The sequence below is a fragment of the Talaromyces atroroseus genome, assembly GCF_001907595.1.
Source record: "Talaromyces atroroseus strain IBT 11181 chromosome Unknown scaffold_4, whole genome shotgun sequence".
In the NCBI taxonomy this organism is placed as follows: Eukaryota; Fungi; Ascomycota; class Eurotiomycetes; order Eurotiales; family Trichocomaceae; genus Talaromyces; species Talaromyces atroroseus.
The window spans coordinates 1229347-1249501 of NW_017971436.1; the positions used below are offsets into that span (position 1 = coordinate 1229347).

Genomic DNA, 20155 nt, shown 5'->3' on the forward strand with positions numbered 1-20155 from the left:
CATTTGAGCTAAATGTGCCTCTCGACTGTAGTTATTGCTTCTGCGAACTATGCTGTCAAAGAGAGTGGTATTGGCAAGGAGCTCCTATAAGCAGGATAGTATTTCCTTGGGTCATATTGGGGATGCTGATCCTCTTCTAGGATGGCCCTGGAGGTAGTGAGTTGTGAGATAGAACTCCTACTAGACATCACCAAGCCTGACCTGGGCCCATTAAGCCGAGGTAGCTGATAGCGGAACATTGATGCCAATAGGGCGGATAGTTACATGAATTTTGCTTGGAAGCCTTTACGAATTCTTCGGAGTGGTAGTTTTATTTCCCGACCATTCACCATGTACAGTTAGCTGCATAGCATACATTTAATATTACTATAGCTTAGAACAGCATATCTCCGGAAATAATCACTCTGTGAAAATTCCAACATACTCAAACAACCAGGCAGTCCCAAATAAGTTTGTATACTCCTGTATATTAAAATTGTAGCTAATTTAAGAAGCTGCTAAATAAGCCTAGAATTTCTCCTCCAGTGTTAAGGATTGAGTGTGTGGTTGTTGATTTATGAAATATGCAAAAGAAATCAAGCCTCTATTCCTCTCCTTCTTATTCCCTCTTTTTCATAAAAATAGACAGTCTTTATTGTCTGCCTACCTGTGATTCAATCTTCAATGACGATAGACTCCCTCGCTCTCGTCTGTCAATATAAGGTATAACACCTGATGTTCACCGCCGAAGTAGGTATCTCTACCAACTCCCAGAGCGCTCATACCTTAAGAGCTCTTAGAGCTCTTTGCCCTCTCGCGCTCACGCTTGGCATATATTTCAGCGGTGAACGGGCTACACCACAGGTTAGTCACACCAGGAATCAGACCAAGGGAAAGGAAACTCACTCCTCCCATCTCAAGGCAAACCAGTAAAGAATAAACACTTCAAGAGTCAAAAGCAGACCCGCAGCCTTTCCATAATACAAAGAAGTACCCAGGAAGCTAAGTGTGCTGCCCCAATACATGGGAGAGCCAGTGACGTTGAACGGGAATCCGGTAACGGGGGCATCCATCAGGATGCCGAAATAGTCTCCCAGATAAGTTCCGGTGACACCAAGAGCCCACATACTAGAAATAACGAGGACATTTCCGGAGGCAAATAAAGCATAGGCGATATAAGGTTGATGCACGGGTTCGTAGAACGGCTGGTCTTCCAGTGCTTGGAGGTAGAGATGGTCACGGAAAATGCCCAGGGAGAAGATCACTACGGCCAGGAAGTAGCAGCCATAGTATGGACTGCCGAAGATGCGGGTGAGGAAATGATTTTTGTATTCTGCTCGTATAATATACTCGGCGTTAGTTCAATCCATTCTTCGATATACAAGGCAGTAGTCGCATACCCTGTCTCGCAACAATGCTGCAGCGAAAAGTAATTGATTAGCCACCAGCTGACAATATCATGCAGTATGCAATAATATGCTGAAGAATAATAAACTTACTTCCAGAAAATCGGGTTGAAAGCAATAGCCAATGCAGAGACTATAGGCATAAATAAATCAGCGCCAGAATCCTTCGCTCGGAAGCAATCCGAATGGCCACACTAAGTTAATATTATGAAGAACATACCCTGCAGACTTGGCTGAGACAGATCTATATAGTCTGTAACCGAGGCCATTTTCAGAGGCAATGGAAGCACAAGCAGCGAATGCACCGTTTCAAGAGGGGGACGGGCTTGTTTATTTGTAAAATTGAAATTGAGCGAGCGTTTTCACATGCTTCGACGCTATGACGTGCAGGCCGGGAGGTCACGGGTTTGCGGGTCCCCGTTCCCAACAAACTGAGTGGATTAATCGAGCTTAGCCTAACCCTAATCTCTTATCAAATTACGAAACAAGTAATCTGGAATCCTTCGTCTTGTTCCAAATGATAATATGCAAATCCTATTTTCTGTCGCTAGTATTATCACATAAAATGATTAAACATTATATTCTAGTAGTTGAAATTCCCATTTCAATAGATCATACCCCATCATGCGTAATCGTGAACCCAATTAACCTTAAGAGGAGACGGCAAAAGTACTCTTGCTCCTCAGCCAAGCGCCATACCTCTGAAGATAGAACATGCCAAAGATACCCAGGCAACTCAAGCCGGCAAGCAGACTGACTCCACCACCAATGCCGAGATTGAGGAACATAGGTCGTGCGAACAGGACACATCCAGCCGCAAACATGGATCTAGCAAGATCATTGGCGGCGAACAGCGAGGCCGCGTATTTCGGGTATGAGAGAGGCAGATAGATGAAGACGCTCTGAAAGATAAAGAAGTTTCCCAGCACAACGATACCGACGCCGATCACTGACACGATCCACGGGACACCGTAGCGAGCTGTCCAACCAAACATGAAGAAACCCGCAGGCAGGATTATGACGCCCAGAAGAGCGGGTACGAGGCGATGCTCTGGGGCGCGGAGGCCATTTTTCTTGATGTCTGGAATGAGGTAGTAGACTTGATAGAGAATGAAGACGGTGACGGCGATAAAGCAGGCGACAGAGATGGAAAGGAAGACTAAGCCCACTTCACCGAGATTGAAGTTGTATATGACTGGATATACGAGTGGGAAGGCTTCGAAGAAAGAGTAGTAGATTCCATAGGTCAAAGCTGTCTGTAGTCTGTTTGTTAGTCTACCACGATTTACTGCCGGCGGGTCAGCCACTGAACTTACATAGGCGTTTGTGAATGCAATGGCCGGGTCACGTAGCATAATCTCAATAGGCTTGATCAGGGCATCAAAGGCAACCTCCTTGGCATTCATCTGAGCCTGGTTGATCTCGGATTGAGATTTGATGTTAGTGGCTCCAGTGAGTTTTCGAAGACGAGCGGCACGGCGTTGAAGGATATTATCAGCAGATGTCTCTGGATAGAAGAAAAAGAAGACCGCAAAAATCGGGCCACATAGCCAAACAACTTCCCAAAGGCCCCACCGCCAGCCTTTGGCCTGGATGGCAAAACCTGAGATAACGGGACCGATGGCAGGGCCATTGAAGGCTCCGACGGTCCAAGAGGCGAGGTAAATAGGAAGCTCGATGAATCCAAAGATGTCACCGATCGAAGCACCTCCGTTGGCTAGGCATCTATATCCATAGTCAGTTTCCGTATAACGATTTTAGATCTACAACTGAATGACACTTACGGTGAACCAAAGAATCCCGTCAAGAAACGGAGGACAAGAAGACCAGCAAAATTATTCACAACAGCAGTAACGATCGAGAGGATCACGAATAAAAAAAAGGTCGGTGTATAGATCCAATTCCGTCCAATGGCAGGGATCTCGCTCAATGGCGCCCAAAGGAGGGGGCCAACACCATATCCAATAACGTAGATGGCCAGGCCCAGCGACGAGGCCGTGGGTCCGACGTTGAAACGTTGCATGACACCTTGCTCACCCGCGACGTACATGCTGCTTGCACCGTAGACGCCCATGGTATACAAACACATCTGGACCATGACGATCCATTTCTTTCCGAGCGACCAGTTCTGCGGATTCGCCGGGTCGTCGGTCGTGTACCAGTCTACGAGAATGGTGCCATCAGACGTCTTGGTAGGGGCGAGTGCTATACTCTTAGTCTTCTCTATGGCGATGGCCTGCTCAACATCGAAGCGTTCCTGGGTGTAAGGCCGTGTGAACGAACGTGTGAGTTGGACCGTATCACCATCGCTGTCTTCCTCTGACTCGGCAACTTTCTCGAGAGGTTGGTCAATGCCTTCATTTTGAAAGTGACTCTGTTTCTCTTGTGCTTGCAAGGCATCCTATGATATAGTTAGTGAAATGTACGCTTTTTGAGTATTCAGATGTACGGACCAGTGCTGCCCAGCTAAATCCTTCCTTTTCCTCGGGATATTTGAATACTTTGTTCCCAGTAGCCAAGCGCACTAGCTGACCAAAGGTGGAGTCACGGATTAAATCCATTGCTTTGAACTTTTCTTTTATGCTTTGCTACAAGCTTTGATGCTGTGTTCGATATGAAATGAGGTGGACAGGAAGCCCGTTCCCAGGTACCAAGTATATATACATCTTGCAAGGATATTCCCCGCGCTCTATCGCTTTCCAATCCATGTAAGCAACCATGGAAACAATGCTTATGACGAATTTTCACATTGTGTTTAGTGATCTGTTGATTGATGATTAATTTGCGAGTTTGTAATTGAAGTAGCCAATCAGAAACCGTGGATCATGAGCGAAGCATTGAGGGCTTAGAAATCCTTTTGATTAATAAGGGTTCAACGCGCTAGTCCCTAATGGGTAGATATGTCATGGCACGTGCCACGACGTAATTCGAGGTCACGGGATTGCGGGTCCTGGCGCGGCTGCCATGAACGGAGGACAACCCGAAGCGCCATCGCATTCGACGCAACTCTTGGACACTTCCAAGAAACCCGCCATGGGTCTTCTGGCGCCTGCTCGTTGTTGAGAGGACAATGGCCCTCACCCGGCAGCATGTTCTCCTCGCTGGCTTCGGAGGTTTTGTTTCCTGGGGCTTACTTGTCAACTGGCTCCCCTTCGCGCGGTATCTTGGGTATGCTTTCATTGCTGGCGCTCTAGTAGCCTGGCTTTGCGTTATCAGCGTAATTATATTGACGGTCAGGACGGACATCGACGATACCGATAAGCGCTCAGCTGCCCCGAACTTGCGCTTTCTAACGCCCGATAACTGGTCGAGAGATGTGGAAGTTTACCGGAAATCTACCAATTATGAACCGAGATCCTTATATCCGCAGTCATTCGTGGTGTCGGAGGCTCTTGATGAGCTCCTCCAACTAGCCTCACGAGATTTTATTCAATCATGGTATGGGAACATAACCAAAAATCTCACGTTCGTTCATGAGATAGACAAGGCCCTGCGCATAGCTCTTGAAAATATTCGTGACAGACTCTTGGGCGAAGATGTGACGTCTCTCGTTGTGTCCCGCATCGTGCCAATTTTGACAGCCCATATTAAGGATTTCGATCGCGCTGAAAGGGCTGTTCGAGGCCGGAATTTGGCTCGGAGTGTGACAGAATCCGAAGAATTGGGACTTGCAATTGCCAGTAAATACCGCGAGGGGAGGCTTCATCCAGCTGTAGCGGTTTCTCTTTCGGATCAGAAGGTTATACAGCAAGATTATGTTCGCAAGCTCGTAATGGGGCTGCTCCCACGACTCCTGCCCGAAAGTCTACTAACAAGTCGCGCGGTCTCTGTTCTCATAAGAGAGATCGTAGCATGTTCTGTGCTTCTTCCTGTCATTTCGGCTCTTTCCGACCCAGATACCTGGAACCAATTGCTGGAGACTTATGGCCAGACTGCATTGAACGACAGAAAGACAGTACGGAAACTCCGAGCGGCTCTTGACAAGCATGCGTCGGGGGCATCTAAACCGAAAGGGTCTCCTTCCTTCCCCCGAATTTCACCAAACGACTCCGAACGAGCGTTCGAGCGTTTTGTCAGGGCTATCAGGCGTTGTAATAATCTTTCCGATGCCAGGCAGTTTCGTGCTCAGGTTGCAAGTCAATTGAAGCGAGAGAGCATGGTTGAAGGCCAAGACCAGGTTTATATCAGGCGCCTTGAGACAGGAAAGCGGGTTTTGGATCAGAAAGTCGCAAAGCTGGCAGCCAGTGGTAGCATTCGCCGGCCCATACCATCGAAACCTGATTACAGACGAGACAGCGTGCCAAACAACAAAGATGTTTTATTGGTGGATTTGATGCACAACGCCTCTGGCTTGTCATATTTTATGGAATTCATGGATCGCCAGCATAGAATGTCCCTTGTGCAGTTCTGGATAGTGGTGGATGGGTTTCGCAATCCTTTAGAAGATGACTTTGGTGACGAGACTTCCATCTCTTCATCGGTCTGGACGTCCGCTGATGTGAATGATATGGTGCTTATTAACGAAACATATCTCTCAAAACCCGAGTTGAATGTACCGCAGGAATGTCGGGAGCTTGTAAAGGTCTTTTTGAAGGCTGGCAAAAGGGCAACTCCTGAACAGTACCGGAGAGCCCGGACCGCCATATTGATGACCCAATCAACCGTTTTGGAGGAGATGGAAAATACTTATTACCCCAAATTCAGAGAGTCGGATCTTTTCTACAAATACCTTGCATCGGATGAGGCGTCAATGGCGTCGGCTGGACCAGAAGTCCCGCTCCGTTCTTCAACTCCTGCGCCCGAGCAGGTCGAAAGACGACCGCTCCCACCACTTATGAGCCGAACCCAGTCCCAGCCTATTATGCACAACACCAAAGACCTTCGCAGAGCTGCTGTTTTTAACGATGTGCAAGGCAATGGCAAATTATTCGACGATAACGGATCTTCACCCAGACAATCTTTAGATTCAGAGAGATCGGCGCCACTGTTCGATGACGACTATGATACTGATCCTCTATCGCACAGTTTCAGCGTTGGCTCTTACAACGAAGACACCGATGCAAAGAATACCAGAGTTATTGAGAATATGGAGCAAGCGCTCAATGACATTATCATAGACCAACCCACTAAGAGGAAATCAAACGAGTCGAAGATGACTAGTGCTGTTTCCTCGTCATCCTTATTTCCTGAAAATGAACAGAGCTCGGCACGAAGCTCCTTAGATATTGTTAGAACTGAAGCACGGCAGATCGAAAAAACTAAGCCAAGCATCTCCTCTCTCGGATTGATCGAGCCCTCTTTGTTGCGAACGGGTGTGTTCGAAGATGAATTGTTTCCCGATGAGAAGAAGTTTATTGAGGACGAGTACGCTGATCCAGAAGGGGACGACAAAGACCCCGCAGACGAGATTCATCAGGCGGCTCCGGGCGATCTGGGCCTCGCAGAGGCCATTGTTGCACTCACTGAGGACATTGAGAAATTAGCCGCGCAGGAGTCGGTTTTAGATACGTTAACACGAAAGGCTGAGCTCACGAATAACACGGCAGAGCTGCGAATCCTAGGCAAGTCTAAAGCAAGTATCCAGCGGGAGATTCGCCGCAAGGAAATGCAAAAGCAGCAATACGTCATCCAGGAGAGTGACAACAGTCTTTATGGTCGGTCCACGGTCCATATTCAGTCTATCATGGTTGGCAAGGATGAGGACGGAGGGGAATTCGCAATTTGTATGTAATTTACGCCCTGTGCTAATAACATATTGGATTATAGATTATGCTTACAGTTGATGCTATCAGATGTAATCGAGGTGCGTCGAAAGGCTGGAGAACAGATGCCTGCAGCATCCTGGGCTGTGCCACGCCGATATAGCGAGTTTCACGAGCTTCACCAAAACTTGCGCATACGGTACCCGTCTGTACGGCAGCTAGAGTTCCCCCGCAGGCGCATGATGATGAAGTTACAGAAAGACTTCCTTCAAAAGAGACGTGCTGCACTAGAAGCATACTTACAACAGTTACTCCTATTACCTGAAGTATGTCGGAGCCGAGATTTGCGGGCTTTTCTGTCGCAACAAGCTCTTCTACCTCATGGGGCAATGGCCTCTGAGAGCGAGACCAAAGATATTGTAAGTCGAATATACAATTCAGTAGCTGATGGCATGGATGACTTTTTGGGCAATATTACAATGCTGGACCAACTTTCTACTGCCGGTCAGAATCTTATCTCCGCTGCTACGAACCAACTCACAGGCCCAGAGCCAGCACTCGCTACGGAAGACTCTATGACCGCGGCAGAGGCGGAAGCTGAACTGAACGCATTTGAAAACCGCGAACTGGAGCCATTTATTAAACCCATCTGCGATCTCTTCTTAGAGGCATTTGAGCTGAATCGCGGGAACAACTGGCTTCGTGGCCGCGCGGTTGTGGTGGTTCTCCATCAGCTACTTGGTGGAACTATAGAGCGGAAAGTCCGCGATAGTGCTAAATCGCTTGTGCAAGATGAGTCCTTGCTCCGGTACATATCTATCGCAAAGGACACTTTGTGGCCTGGCGGCGTGTTGAAAAAATTTGTACTCCGCACGCCATCACAGAAGTCCAAATCACGAAACGAAGCCAGCTTCATGCTGGCAGCTCTCGTTCCTGACTTGGCGGGCAATGTTGTCGGCAGAGCCAACGCCCAAGCAGCAGCCCGGAAAATATTCGATATTCTCAATAATCCGCGATTGAATACTCATCTGATCTTCACCATCCTGGATGAATTGGTCCTGGTTTTGTTCGGTGGGTCAGACGGTGCACGCGCTCGGCTGCACACAGCAAGCCAGGGCTGAATAGTTAAACTCGTGTATGGAGTCTAATTCATAAGGGTGATGAATATTATTGTACTAGAATAGAGAAGCAATAATACAAAGTAGAGAGGGATGGACGAATGGCAGTCGTCGTTTGCAGGCGTGGGTCCCCGACAAGCCTAGACCCAGAGGCCTAACCACGCCTCACCCGATTGGCCCACTAGTCCTAGTTATTAATTTATCAGAGTCGCATCAACGACGAACGCGAGATCGCAAATGATCTTTCTTCTTCCAACCCTCTGAGACTGTAAATCTCGTTCCTTCTATTCACTCGTTTATTTCTTTCCTTTCATTGACAACTCTATTGTGCAACTAGCCGGACCTTGCCGTGCTATTTATCTCTGTCTCTTTCTCGGTCATCGCAGACCACCTTATCAGAAGCCCCCTAGCGTCTTGCACCAGCAGATTTCTCTCAGACTTTCGCACAGCTCCTTGAGCAGGATGAGGTCGCAACGCCGCTTGAGGCTCTATGTAGTCACTGTCGTTGCTATTCTGCTTACTCTCGCTTATTTCACGGTATGTCGATGACCACTGGCAGACAAGCTGAATTTCCAGACTTTGACAGCTAATCTTTGTTTTACATTTACAGACAGATTCTGGCGGAGGGATACAAAACCGTCCCTTTTATAAATCCACCGTGACTGCTATGAATAATGCTCACGCCGAAACCGCGAAGAAAAATGATGCAGCAGCAAAGGACCGATCTCATATCCAGAGACTTGATCTTGATAACAATAGTAATGGCGGCGGGGCACGAAAACAAAGCAACTTGAACAATGACAAGCAAGAGAAAATTGCTGCCTTTGGTTCGAACAAGGTTGTGAATAATAATGACTACGACGGAACATCCGCAGATGGACAAACCAAAATGTCAATCCCGAAGCCGAAGGAAGAAGATAAAGTCCACGTTCATGTCACTGAGGAGAAACTGGAAAATTCGGAAACTACTAAAGACGAAAGTGTAAGTGCTAGCGTAAGCGAGCATGAACACGACACCCTGAGCCAGGAGGAGCAAGAGGAGCAGGCTAGAAAAGAAGAGCAAGCTAGAAAAGAGGAGGAGGCTAAGAAGGAACAAGAGGCTAGCGAAGAGCTTGATTCGATCTTGAAACGATCCCCGAGTATGTTTAACCATCTTTTTTATTCGCCTCATTTGCATTGAGAGAAGGAAAAGAAAAGCTAATCACATTGTCTAGTCATCGTATTCTCTAAATCGTACTGTCCCTTCAGCAAGAAAGCAAAACATATTCTTAGCCAATACTCCATTGTGCCAGCTCCATATATTGTTGAATTGGATCAACATCCGCTCGGACCTCATCTGCAGAGACTCCTAGGCACAATTACGGGTCGTCGCACAGTGCCAAACGTCATGATAAATGGACTCAGTATCGGAGGAGGCGACGACATTGCAGCTCTTGACAAGGAAGATGCCCTCATCTCGAAAATCAAGTCAACCGCAGGCAAGAGCGTCATGGAGATCAAGCACTTGCCTAAACCGGAACAGGAGTAAGAGATACAGACGGGGTTCAATATATGTGCTCAATGTCTGTATACATGTATAGGTTATGATTGGATATTTTGTTTGCATGGGTGGCGTTCTGTATTCGCTTCATGTACTAATTGAGTTATAATATCGATTTGGAAGGACTTCTTTTGTGAGTAGTTATCAGATCTTGACAATCTTGACCGGATATCTAGTGCCTAGCGTAGCAATTGAAATAAATCATCAAGACTTCCAAGGTTGGTACCTACCTAGGTAGAATTGGCGATTTTGTGCCTCACTCAGTGGTGTCTGACTGATACTAGCCTCCGTCTTGTTCTCGAGGAGGACAACGTAAATATTCTAATAACATCAACAAGACAAATCTGCATTTCAATACAGAATAGACATGATAGGAATGATATTTCGACTTTCTTCGTAATTTCTTTGGTCTTTGGAATTGATTGGCTGAGGTCGCAAACGTATCACGTGACCTGCACCTTGGGGCTAACCGGAATTGTGCGCTAAGCGACGCACAAGTCGAATTTCGCTCCACTAAGCAAAGCGGCTTTCCACTGGATTTGATTTTTGTTCGTGACGAAGCGACTTCGACGACCGACCGCGCCGACCATCTTCTCAGCGACTTCTTCCCTTCTTTTTCTCTCTCCTATCTCGACAAATCTTTAGAGAGGCAAAATGCGGTACATTCACTCCGAGGAGACGCTGCCAATCCCCGAGAATGGTAAGCCCAATCGATTCCTATATACTTTTGTTGTTCTCAATTTGTGCCCGCTTTTTGTGGCATGACTGGCAGGGGGGGAGAGGCTGGAGAGATATTTTCATGAAAGATGCAGTGGGAAAACTCTGGACGATACATCATGGCGATATTCAGGGATAGGATATTTGTATTAAGTTCTTGGGTTGGAAAAGTGGTTGAAAGAGCGCGGAGAAAAAAGAGCAAGACGATGATCCGGGGAACATATGCCTTGTTGCCATAACCACGATTATTCAAGAGGGCATATTTGGAGTTCAACTCTCTTCAAACAATCAAACTAACTCATTTTTGTTGTTTAGTCACGGTCAACATTCGCTCGCGGGTTGTCACCGTCGAGGGACCCCGAGGCAAGCTTACGAAGGATCTTTCTCACATCGCTGTGACCTTCACCCGCCCCAACAAGAACACCATTGCGATCGAGCTGCACCACGGTGCTCGTAAGGGTGTTGCTACTCTCCGAACCGTCCGTACCCTCATTAACAACTTGATCATCGGTGTCACCCGCGGATTCTTGTACAAGATGCGTTACGTCTACGCTCACTTTCCCATCAACGTGAACATTGAGAAGAACAGCGAGACTGGTCTCTTCGAAGTCGAGATCCGGTATGAACTTTGCAATTATCACAGAACTACGATTTTTGGGACTTGGTTTTACTAATTTTACATGTGATAATACAGAAACTTCCTTGGCGAGAAGATCGTTCGCCGCATCGTCGCCCAGCCTGGTGTTGAGGTTATTACCTCCCCCAACGTCAAAGATGAGCTTCAATTGTCCGGAAACTCCCTTGAGAACGTCTCCCAAAGTGCCGCCGACATCCAGCAGATCTGCAGAGTTCGCAACAAGGATATCCGAAAGGTGAGGAAAAGGAACAAACGACCAGCCCTACAGATCGAACTTGTTTCTTGGGGTGGTTTCCCCATTTTTTGGGTGCATTGTTGCTAACATTTGCGTCTTAGTTCCTTGACGGTCTCTACGTGTCTGAGCGAACCAACATCGTTGTCGAGTAAAGGAGAAAAACAGTGACGATAATGATGTAATTTTCTTGTTTGTATGGAGAGACAGGCTGGGTTTTTCTAGTGGGAAAATGAGAGATACCAGAAGAAAAAACAAAGCCCTTTTTTTTCTTCTATTCTTTTGGTTTCGCAAAATTTCTTTTTATAACCAAAAAAAGAACAGCATCTGATTCAAGGAGTCTATCGCGGAATTTTCAATTTAAAAAGATACAAATGGAACCGAACGAATCTTCTTTTTTTCCTCCTTTCTGTTTCTTTTCTGTCATATCGATGGGCACCGACCATGATACATAACTAGTAGGCGTGCAAGAAGAAAGAGCAAACACTAAAATCAAAATTTAATCAAGTTCCTTCAATTGAAAATGCACTGCTAAGCTAAGCCGAGGTCTTGATGATCTAACGTAATCCACACCCGAGCGGATCACACCACCGAGCGGATCACTCAACTCCGAGCGCGTCAAATGAGTCAACTCTCTATATTCAACGCGCCAATATGCCACCAATTCCTAATAAAAATCAATCAAATTCTCAGGAACAAGAAGGACGAATCTTATTAGCTATATCCGATTTTAAAAATGGAAAATTATCATCAATTCGTCATGCAGCACGCACTTATAATGTGCCATATACAACTCTCTCGCGCCGCCTCAATGGTATCCCAATGAAAGCTGAGATACGTGCAAATGGGCATAAATTGACTCAATTTGAAGAGGAATCGCTTATTAAATGGATATTAGATCTAGATAAGCGAGGATTACCTCCCCGACCCTCTATGGTACGAGATATGGCCAATATTCTTCTTTCTCAACATGGAAATCAAACAGTTGGCGAGAACTGGGTTTATAACCTAGTCAAACGTCGCTCAGAGCTAAAAACACGATTTTCACGAAGATATAACTACGAGCGTGCTAAATGCGAAGATCCGAAGATAATTGAGGAATATTTTGATCGCGTACGAGAGGCTATAGCCAAGTATGGAATCCTATCGGAGGATATCTATAACTTTGATGAGACTGGCTTTGCAATGGGCCTCTGCGCGAGCGCAAAGGTTATTACTGGAAGCGATCGATATGGCCGTCCACATCTACTACAGCCTGGTAATCGAGAATGGGTAACTGCAATTGAGGCAGTCAACTCTACTGGCTGGGCCTTGCCCTCGTACGTGATCTTTAAAGCTACTAAATACTCCCAGGAAGGCTGGTTTGAGACCCTTCCAGATGATTGGAAGATCAATATTAGTGATAATGGGTGGACAACAGATCAGATTAGCATGGATTGGCTCATCAATCACTTTATTCCTCATACAAATGGCCGGATAATCGGACAATATCGAATGTTAATTCTCGATGGCCATGGAAGCCATTTAACTGCCGAATTTGATCGTACATGCACTGAGAATAAGATTATCCCAATCTGCATGCCTCCACATTCCTCGCATCTCTTACAGCCTCTCGATGTTAGCTGTTTTGCAGTTCTAAAGCGACAATATGGAAAGCTTGTTGAGCAGCGGATGAGACTCGGCTTTAATCATATTGATAAAATCGACTTTCTTACTGCTTTTCCAGAGGCCCGTACGATGGCATATAAAGCTGAGACTATTCGGAATGGCTTCAAAGCAACTGGATTAGTTCCATTGGATCCAGATCGAGTTTATAGTCAACTTACTATCCGATTAAAGACTCCAACACCACCTCCTAATCCACCTAGTGATTCTCAATCATCATGCTTACAGACACCTCAAAATCCACGCCAATTCAAACGCCAATTGAGTACGATTAAGCGACGAATCAGCCGGCGTACAAGGAGCCCCTCTGAAGTTATTGATGAAGCAATTAGTCGCATGTCAAAGGCGTACGAGACCAGTATTAACGAGCTTCTTATTATACGGAAGGAAGTTCACGATTTACGAGCTGCACATGAGAAAGAGAAGCGAAAGCGTACACGATCTAAAAAGCAGATATCTCATGAGCAAGGAATTACTAGAGAGGATGCTCAGGCACTTATAAATAGGCCAATTGAGGCATCTCAAGCTCCTACTACTGCTCCGGCCGAGCCTGAGCTTCCGGCCTCTCAACCACGTGTACGCCGTCAATTTCAATGTAGTGAGTGTGGAATTTTCGGGCATAGAAGGCCTCAATGCCCTAATCGTATTACTAATTAATTTTTTGTATATAATTATTATTTCGGGTTGAAAATTGAGGTTTAAAATCTATACAAGACGCTTTCTTGGAGCTGAGTGATCCGCTCGGTGGTGTGATCCGCTCGGGTGTGGATTACGTTAACCATTTCATCAAGATGGACAGCTTCATTCTCAATAAGAATTAGCCCTAAGCCCTCATCCGAAACTAGCCTAGCTCACTCCCTATTGCGGGGAAAACCGATGAAGTCCTATTGGCTGCTTGGCATTCCCGATGCAGTCATTGGACGACGGGGCGATCACATGGAATTCAAACCAAGTTGCCAGCCTCCAGATTGCACATAAGCTCAACTTACAGATGACTCTCTTCTTTTCCATTTCTATTCGTTGGCACCTTCCCTAGCTTCTGAAGTTCATTTACTCGTCTCTGCCATCTTGACGACGATGTGAATGGAGAAAGAAGCTCGTTTCATCCCTCGGGCATTGATCAATAGGCTCTCTGGTGGTGCCAAAGCAGTCGATATCAATACTGATTGTGTATAGATATACTTCCATCCTCTCTTCTTTGTTATTCGAGTCTGAGTTTGGTTTTCTTCAGAATGCCAACAGACACAGTCATTGTTAAAATATGGAGCTTTCTAGCTGCCATCTTCGGCATGATTCTCGATGTAGTGCAGTTTTGGAACCACGTATGTTGTTGATTCGAATTCGAGTGCACGTTTACAATCACAGTTGCGGACACGAATGCTGACAGGTAAATGTGGTATGCAAAGCGATGGGTTCTGTGGTTGAGATCGAGATCTCCGCATGATCAATTGTCCTATTCTTTAGCTAGGGCAGATACATTTGAGGAATGGGAAGAAGCTGCTTTCCGCCTTGATGTGCTACTTAGCAATGATCTATGGTATGACACCTGTTTCTCAATTTTTTGTCTTTGTTTAGTGCTGACACTCCGCTTGCAGGCGCCAAAATCCTAGCAGCAAACATTATGATTACAGACTTATCCTTCAAAGATTGGAATTAATATTAAATGCGCGAGAAACCGAGGACATCCTAACTTTGGTTAACATTCTCCGCTCTGGATTGGTTCGAAATCTCGGTAACATCACGTCGATGAAACTATTCAATCATGCCTATGCGGGCACGAAGCTCTTAATTGATGACTACATCACGCACGTGGCATTATCTCTGCAGTATGTTACATCCTTACAGACCATACCTGTACATGTGAGCGGCTTTACGTCCCAAGCCAAACTGGAGTTGCTACATGATACTCGACAGGCGTTTGGAAGAACCTCTCTCGTCCTGCAAGGGGGTTCTATCTTTGGGCTATGCCACCTGGGCGTGGTGAAAGCTCTCCATCTTCGGGGTCTTTTGCCTCGTATTATCACTGGCACTGCCACGGGAGCTCTGGTGGCTGCTCTCGTTGGTGTGCGGACGGAAGACGAGCTTCTAGACTTTCTAGACAGTAATATCATTGAGCTTTGTGCTTTTGATGACGGAGTTGGAAAGAAAGAAGGAAAGGAAAAGCTTTCGGACTGGATAAAAATCAACAAGCTAAGTGTTGGGTGGCTGCGGCGAGTTTTCCTGGAGGGAAACTTCCTCGACGCCTCCGTTCTGGAAGAATGTGTACGACAATACGTCGGCGACATGACCTTTGAGGAGGCGTATGCAAAGACCAAAAGAATTTTGAATATTACTGTGGCGGCTTCGGGGAAAGGCGCATTCCCAAATTTGCTTAATTATCTAACAGCGCCGAATGTGGTAAGTTTTGCTCTATCAAAGACAATTTTTGTCATACTAAAATCATTTGCTCGTCCATCACAGCTCATTCGATCTGCTGCACTGGCTTCGAACGCGTCGTCCGGCACGCTCTACTGTAAAGACGAAACAGGTGCACTTATTCCGTGGCCTCATACTCAGGATGTCACATTCCGATCGTGGCGGCAGGTCAACCTCAGCGGCCGCGAGTCTCCGCTGGCTCGACTGGCCGAGCTGTTCAACGTCAACCATTTCATAGTGTCGCAAACCCGCCCTTATATTGTTCCATTCCTGTACCCCGAAACTCATCCAGGGCAGCGACTTGGCAGCAAACAAAGTCTCAATCAGCCTCTTATGCGCTTGGTTATGCTCGAGGTGCGGCACCGGCTGAAGCAACTTGACTACCTTGGGCTTCTACCCATGGGCTTGAGACGGCTCCTCATTGACGAGAACATTCCCGGGCCGAGCCTAACCCTCATTCCCGACCTGGCTACAGGTGATTTTCTCAAACTCTTCCAAGCCCCTTCCAAAGCCGGTCTGGACTACTGGGTACGCAAAGGCGAGAGAGGCGTATGGCCGACCGTCAGTGCACTCAGAGTGAGGTGTGCCATTGAGATTGAACTAGACAGATGCTACCAAATGGTCCGGCGGCGACGGCGCAGCGACGTTGGTCAGCAACCGGTCGTTCCCCAGCGACGTGGTGCCAATGAGGGTTTTCCGCGAAAACGACGATCAGTCGGAAATGAAGCAGCCGAATAAACGATCACGTCATTAAAAAAGTCCGGTTGAACAAAGCATATATACAGATTGTAGGACGGAGTGCGGAGTGCGGAGTACTGCGTACCACGTAGTTTTGATGCACTGCCTGCCTAGGGATTTGAGGGGGTCCTCCTTGCAGATTATGCACAGGCTAAGCAGACCTATCCTTGCCATATCAAATCAACAAAAGGAACGCATCCCTACGTCGTGTGTCTCGGCGCCGAGTCTCACAATCAGCTCATCAGCAAAAGCAACAAAATGCTAAGCCACTCTGGTTCGATGCAGGCCTGCACCGCCACGTCATGACGCCGCGGCTGCCGAACATTTCCGACTGTGGGTGTGGGCAGGGGGCGGAACTATGGGGCGCGTGCCATTGGCTCGTTAGTGTGGCTGGTGAGCAGACGATTGGCCAATTGCCAATAGGGAAATTTGATGTATTACTTCGTGTGGCTGGGCGTCGTTTTAGCGCGACTCCACTGCGCCTAAATGGGGCTCTCCACTGCACGGCCGCTTGCGATTCGCCGGCGGGCTTTCACAGGGGCGCTTGGCAGCGTCAACGAGCAGTGAATCATTACTCCGGGCTGCTTGGTGTCTCCATTCGGGGAAGCTGCGACTGACTAAGTCGATGCAGCGTCTTTTTCCCTGACTCGCTCTCCCTCTCTCATTTTGTCATCCGGTTCTCTCCTCAGCGCCAGTCATATATTATTCCCGTTGACCTGCGCGTGTCAACATCGTTGTCTTGAACCCAACAACTGGGCACCGGACCCTCGAAGGAAAAAGAAAAATAAAGACACTCGAGAAAAACACGGGATTCACATCATACTAAATCCATGGCGGATATAAACGAGCAAGTGCCAAGCCAACTTGTGTCGCCGGCTGGGCAGGTTTCCCGTATGCTGGCCACTAATCCCCTGGACAATTGATGCCTTGGCTGACTGATTGTGACCTCGCCCAGAAGATTCAGCCCCTATAGTGAACGGTAATGGTGCAGCCGCCGGCGCCAGCGGCTCGGTGGATGTGATATGCGGTCCTTTGCTTAACTATCGCCGCATGGACGTTCAAACTACTTCCGCGACTTGGTACGGCAGCGTGTTGATCGTTACGAACCCCGGGCAGACCCAGCCGCAATTATCCCTACGTCATGTTGGGCCCGTGTCGCAGGACTCAAATAGCGTTTCGCCCGAATCTCAAGCGCAATCATTAACCTTCCAGGGCACCAAGCTATATGAAGATCCAAAGAAGGCGTTTTGGAGATTTTCATTCTCGTTTCCGTTGCATGATTACGAGGCGCAATGGGCGTACAACATTCCAGGCTTCCGATATATGAGCGGCCCTGCAGTCCCAAATGAATGGGAGTTTGCCGTTCCCTCGTGGAAACAGTCTATGCGCATTATGTTTCATTCGTGCAATGGCTTTTCAGTTGGTACGGATACAGATAGTTGGGCTGGCCCCGCGTTGTGGAACGATGTCCTGCGAGTGCATGCGAAGCGCCCTTTCCATGTCATGATCGGTGGCGGTGACCAAATTTACAATGACGGCGTGCGTGTGGAGGGGCCTCTCAAGGCATGGACGAGTATTGCCAATCCCATCAAAAGACAGGGGCATGATTTCAATGAACAATTAAGAGCTGAGTGTGACGAATATTACTACAATAACTATGTGCGGTGGTATAATCACGAGCCTTTTAAGACTGCCAATGGGCATATTCCTCAAATCAACATCTGGGACGACCATGACATTATCGACGGCTTCGGATCGTACACTGATCATTTCATGAAATGCGCAGTATTCCGCGGTATCGGAGGAGTAGCATTCAAATACTATTGTCTATTCCAGCACCATGTTGCGCCCCCAAAGTCCACTTTCACAACGGATGCGCAAGGTCCCGTTGACCCGCGTCAATTAGAAAACACATTCGTTCTTGAAGAACAGAATATCGACCCGATGTGGATCTTAGGCAAATTGCCCGGCCCTTATGTTGAGGAAAAAAGTCGCAGCTTGTATATGCGTCTAGGCAGACGGATTGCATTCGTGGGGATTGATGCGCGTACGGAACGCACGCGCATACAGGTCAATTATCCAGAAACTTACGATCTAATCTTTCAGCGCCTGCAGCAGGAGATCAGTCAAGCCAATGGAGAGATCAAACATCTGATTTTGCTCCTCGGGGTTCCGATTGCTTACCCACGCCTTGCTTGGCTAGAGAATATCATCACATCTCCGTTGATTGCGCCTATTCGTCTGCTAAACAAACGTTTTGGTGTCGCCGGCGGCCTTTTCAATAAATTTGACGGCCAGGTTGATCTTCTGGATGATCTTGACGATCATTATACCGCCCGGCATCATAAAGTTGAGCGCCGGGAGTTGATTCATCGTCTTCAGCAGTTCTCCAAGACCTATTCTGTTCGGGTCACGATTCTTGGAGGCGATGTCCATCTAGCAGCGCTAGGCCGATTTTATTCGAATTTGAAATTGAACATCCCAGCTGAAAACGACTTCCGGTACATGCCAAACATTATCAGCAGCGCCATAACCAATAAACCACCTCCGAAGGCTGTGGCCAACCTCCTTGCGCGAAGGAACAAGATCCATCATCTCGATCCCGACACGGATGAGACACTGATGCCTTTATTCGACAAGCAACCGGGCGGGATGGAAAAGAGCGCTTCATGGAATAACGTGACCATGCCGTCACGCAACTATGCCTGCATAACAGAGATTGAAACCCCAGTTGCAAATGGGTCTGGCGTGCACGGACACTCTCCAGTTCCTAGCCAGACGCCCAAAGATGGGCATTCGCCGCTGCATGCGGGTGAAGAGGGCGTTGGAACGACGCATAAATCAGCGGATGGCTTCAGCAACACCAGCCAGCTGGCCGGAGGCTTGGACGTGGCTATTCGAGTTGAGATTGAGCAGGGTAACCGGAATGGCAATGCGGAGGGCTATGGTTTGAGCAGTAAGTGTGTCCTGGAATGTATGAGAGGATAGGGGTGCTAATTGAATACAGTTCCGGTACTGGTTGCTTAAACGCAGCTTACCTATGCATCTGCAGATAAGCATGCGATAGTCTCTGAGAGCATGTGTGCATTATTTCAAATTATCCTCTTCTTTTATTGGCCTTCATGTTTACCCATTCAATACCCTCGTACTTAACTAACTACTTTCTGTGTAATTTGTCAGTATACTGACATAATAAATAACTACACGGCCTTGCTCTTTATATTGCTCGGGTCATGTGTAGCATATCGAAGGAAACAAAAGGCAACTCTGGACTGAATTGCCAAACACAGACAGTCAATAACATCTGACTAGACTCGGCTCTGTTTGATTCTGTACAATAAAGAAGCACGATTTGGAATTTTGGCAGAATTCACACAGTGCAATCTTCATTCAAGTTTTGCCCAAGCCTGTTTGAGTATATTTCAGCGCGGACGGCTGGGCTGATAGACAGTGCACATACATGTTAAATATGATATTATGTACACGTATACACTGATCGGTGTGGGAAACAGAACCGGTGTAAAGCCATGCAGCCCATAAAAACACCGAGAAGAATATCCTCCGTCAACCCTCGACCTCCTTCTCGCCGAAGGGAAAGATATCTGTTCTACTTTCTTTCACCAGGGAGTGAATGGCATTCATTAGATGCTACTTCACGACATGTCGCATCCTCCTGTGGGCAATTGGTGCCATGACAAATCCGCGGCGACTGAATGACTCGATGGATATAATTCGTCCGGTTGCACGTATTATCCGTTTGTGCTACGTGCATAAGAGTTCCAGGATATAGATAGAGCTGTAGGCCATGTGCTTGACAGTATGAACTATACTATGTAGAACGCCATTAACCGAGTCAAGAAGCTGCATGCCTAACTGCCACGGAGTACGGTCAGCAGTGAGTAGCAACTGGATCAGTATATACTGAGAAGCAGCTTGTGCAACCGTGCCTGTAGAGTGTTTCCCCGTCTCAGACTGACAGGCATATATGCTAGTCGCCTTTCTTAGC

The 20155-nt window shown here is 47.2% G+C and overlaps 6 protein-coding genes across 6 annotated transcripts, besides 1 other annotated feature; 4 read left to right on the forward strand and 2 right to left on the reverse strand.

The window, feature by feature from the left end:
- Window positions 1–765: 765 nt before the first annotated feature.
- Window positions 766–1654, reverse strand: UA08_04315 (Phosphatidyl-N-methylethanolamine N-methyltransferase; the record flags this gene model as incomplete). Its single annotated transcript, XM_020266624.1, has 5 exons — window positions 766–832; window positions 886–1243; window positions 1380–1396; window positions 1479–1518; window positions 1606–1654. 5 exons carry the CDS (start codon window positions 1652–1654, stop codon window positions 766–768), a joined length of 531 nt encoding a protein of 176 aa, XP_020120405.1.
- Window positions 1655–2035: 381 nt separating this feature from the next.
- On the reverse strand, window positions 2036–3946 carry UA08_04316 (hypothetical protein; the record flags this gene model as incomplete). Its single annotated transcript, XM_020266625.1, has 4 exons — window positions 2036–2641; window positions 2702–3110; window positions 3170–3786; window positions 3839–3946. 4 exons carry the CDS (start codon window positions 3944–3946, stop codon window positions 2036–2038), a joined length of 1740 nt encoding a protein of 579 aa, XP_020120404.1.
- Window positions 3947–4455: 509 nt separating this feature from the next.
- UA08_04317 (hypothetical protein) lies at window positions 4456–9733 on the forward strand (the record flags this gene model as incomplete). The annotated part of the gene is made up of 5 exons (XM_020266626.1): window positions 4456–7108; window positions 7178–8158; window positions 8543–8742; window positions 8816–9344; window positions 9420–9733. 5 exons carry the CDS (start codon window positions 4456–4458, stop codon window positions 9731–9733), a joined length of 4677 nt encoding a protein of 1558 aa, XP_020120407.1.
- Window positions 9734–10399: 666 nt separating this feature from the next.
- UA08_04318 (60S ribosomal protein L9-B) lies at window positions 10400–11486 on the forward strand (the record flags this gene model as incomplete). Its single annotated transcript, XM_020266627.1, has 4 exons — window positions 10400–10445; window positions 10778–11081; window positions 11157–11334; window positions 11436–11486. 4 exons carry the CDS (start codon window positions 10400–10402, stop codon window positions 11484–11486), a joined length of 579 nt encoding a protein of 192 aa, XP_020120406.1.
- A 403-nt stretch (window positions 11487–11889) lies between these two features.
- Window positions 11890–13773: a repeat region (Identified by RepeatMasker using a combination of RepBase library and repeat library created with RepeatScout).
- A 455-nt stretch (window positions 13774–14228) lies between these two features.
- UA08_04319 (hypothetical protein) lies at window positions 14229–16149 on the forward strand (the record flags this gene model as incomplete). Its single annotated transcript, XM_020266628.1, has 5 exons — window positions 14229–14318; window positions 14362–14392; window positions 14461–14533; window positions 14592–15393; window positions 15457–16149. The coding sequence occupies 5 exons, from the start codon at window positions 14229–14231 to the stop codon at window positions 16147–16149; spliced, it is 1689 nt and encodes a 562-aa protein (XP_020120413.1).
- Window positions 16150–16979: 830 nt separating this feature from the next.
- On the forward strand, window positions 16980–19176 carry UA08_04320 (hypothetical protein; the record flags this gene model as incomplete). Its single annotated transcript, XM_020266630.1, has 3 exons — window positions 16980–17040; window positions 17105–19105; window positions 19157–19176. The coding sequence occupies 3 exons, from the start codon at window positions 16980–16982 to the stop codon at window positions 19174–19176; spliced, it is 2082 nt and encodes a 693-aa protein (XP_020120412.1).
- Window positions 19177–20155: the final 979 nt, after the last annotated feature.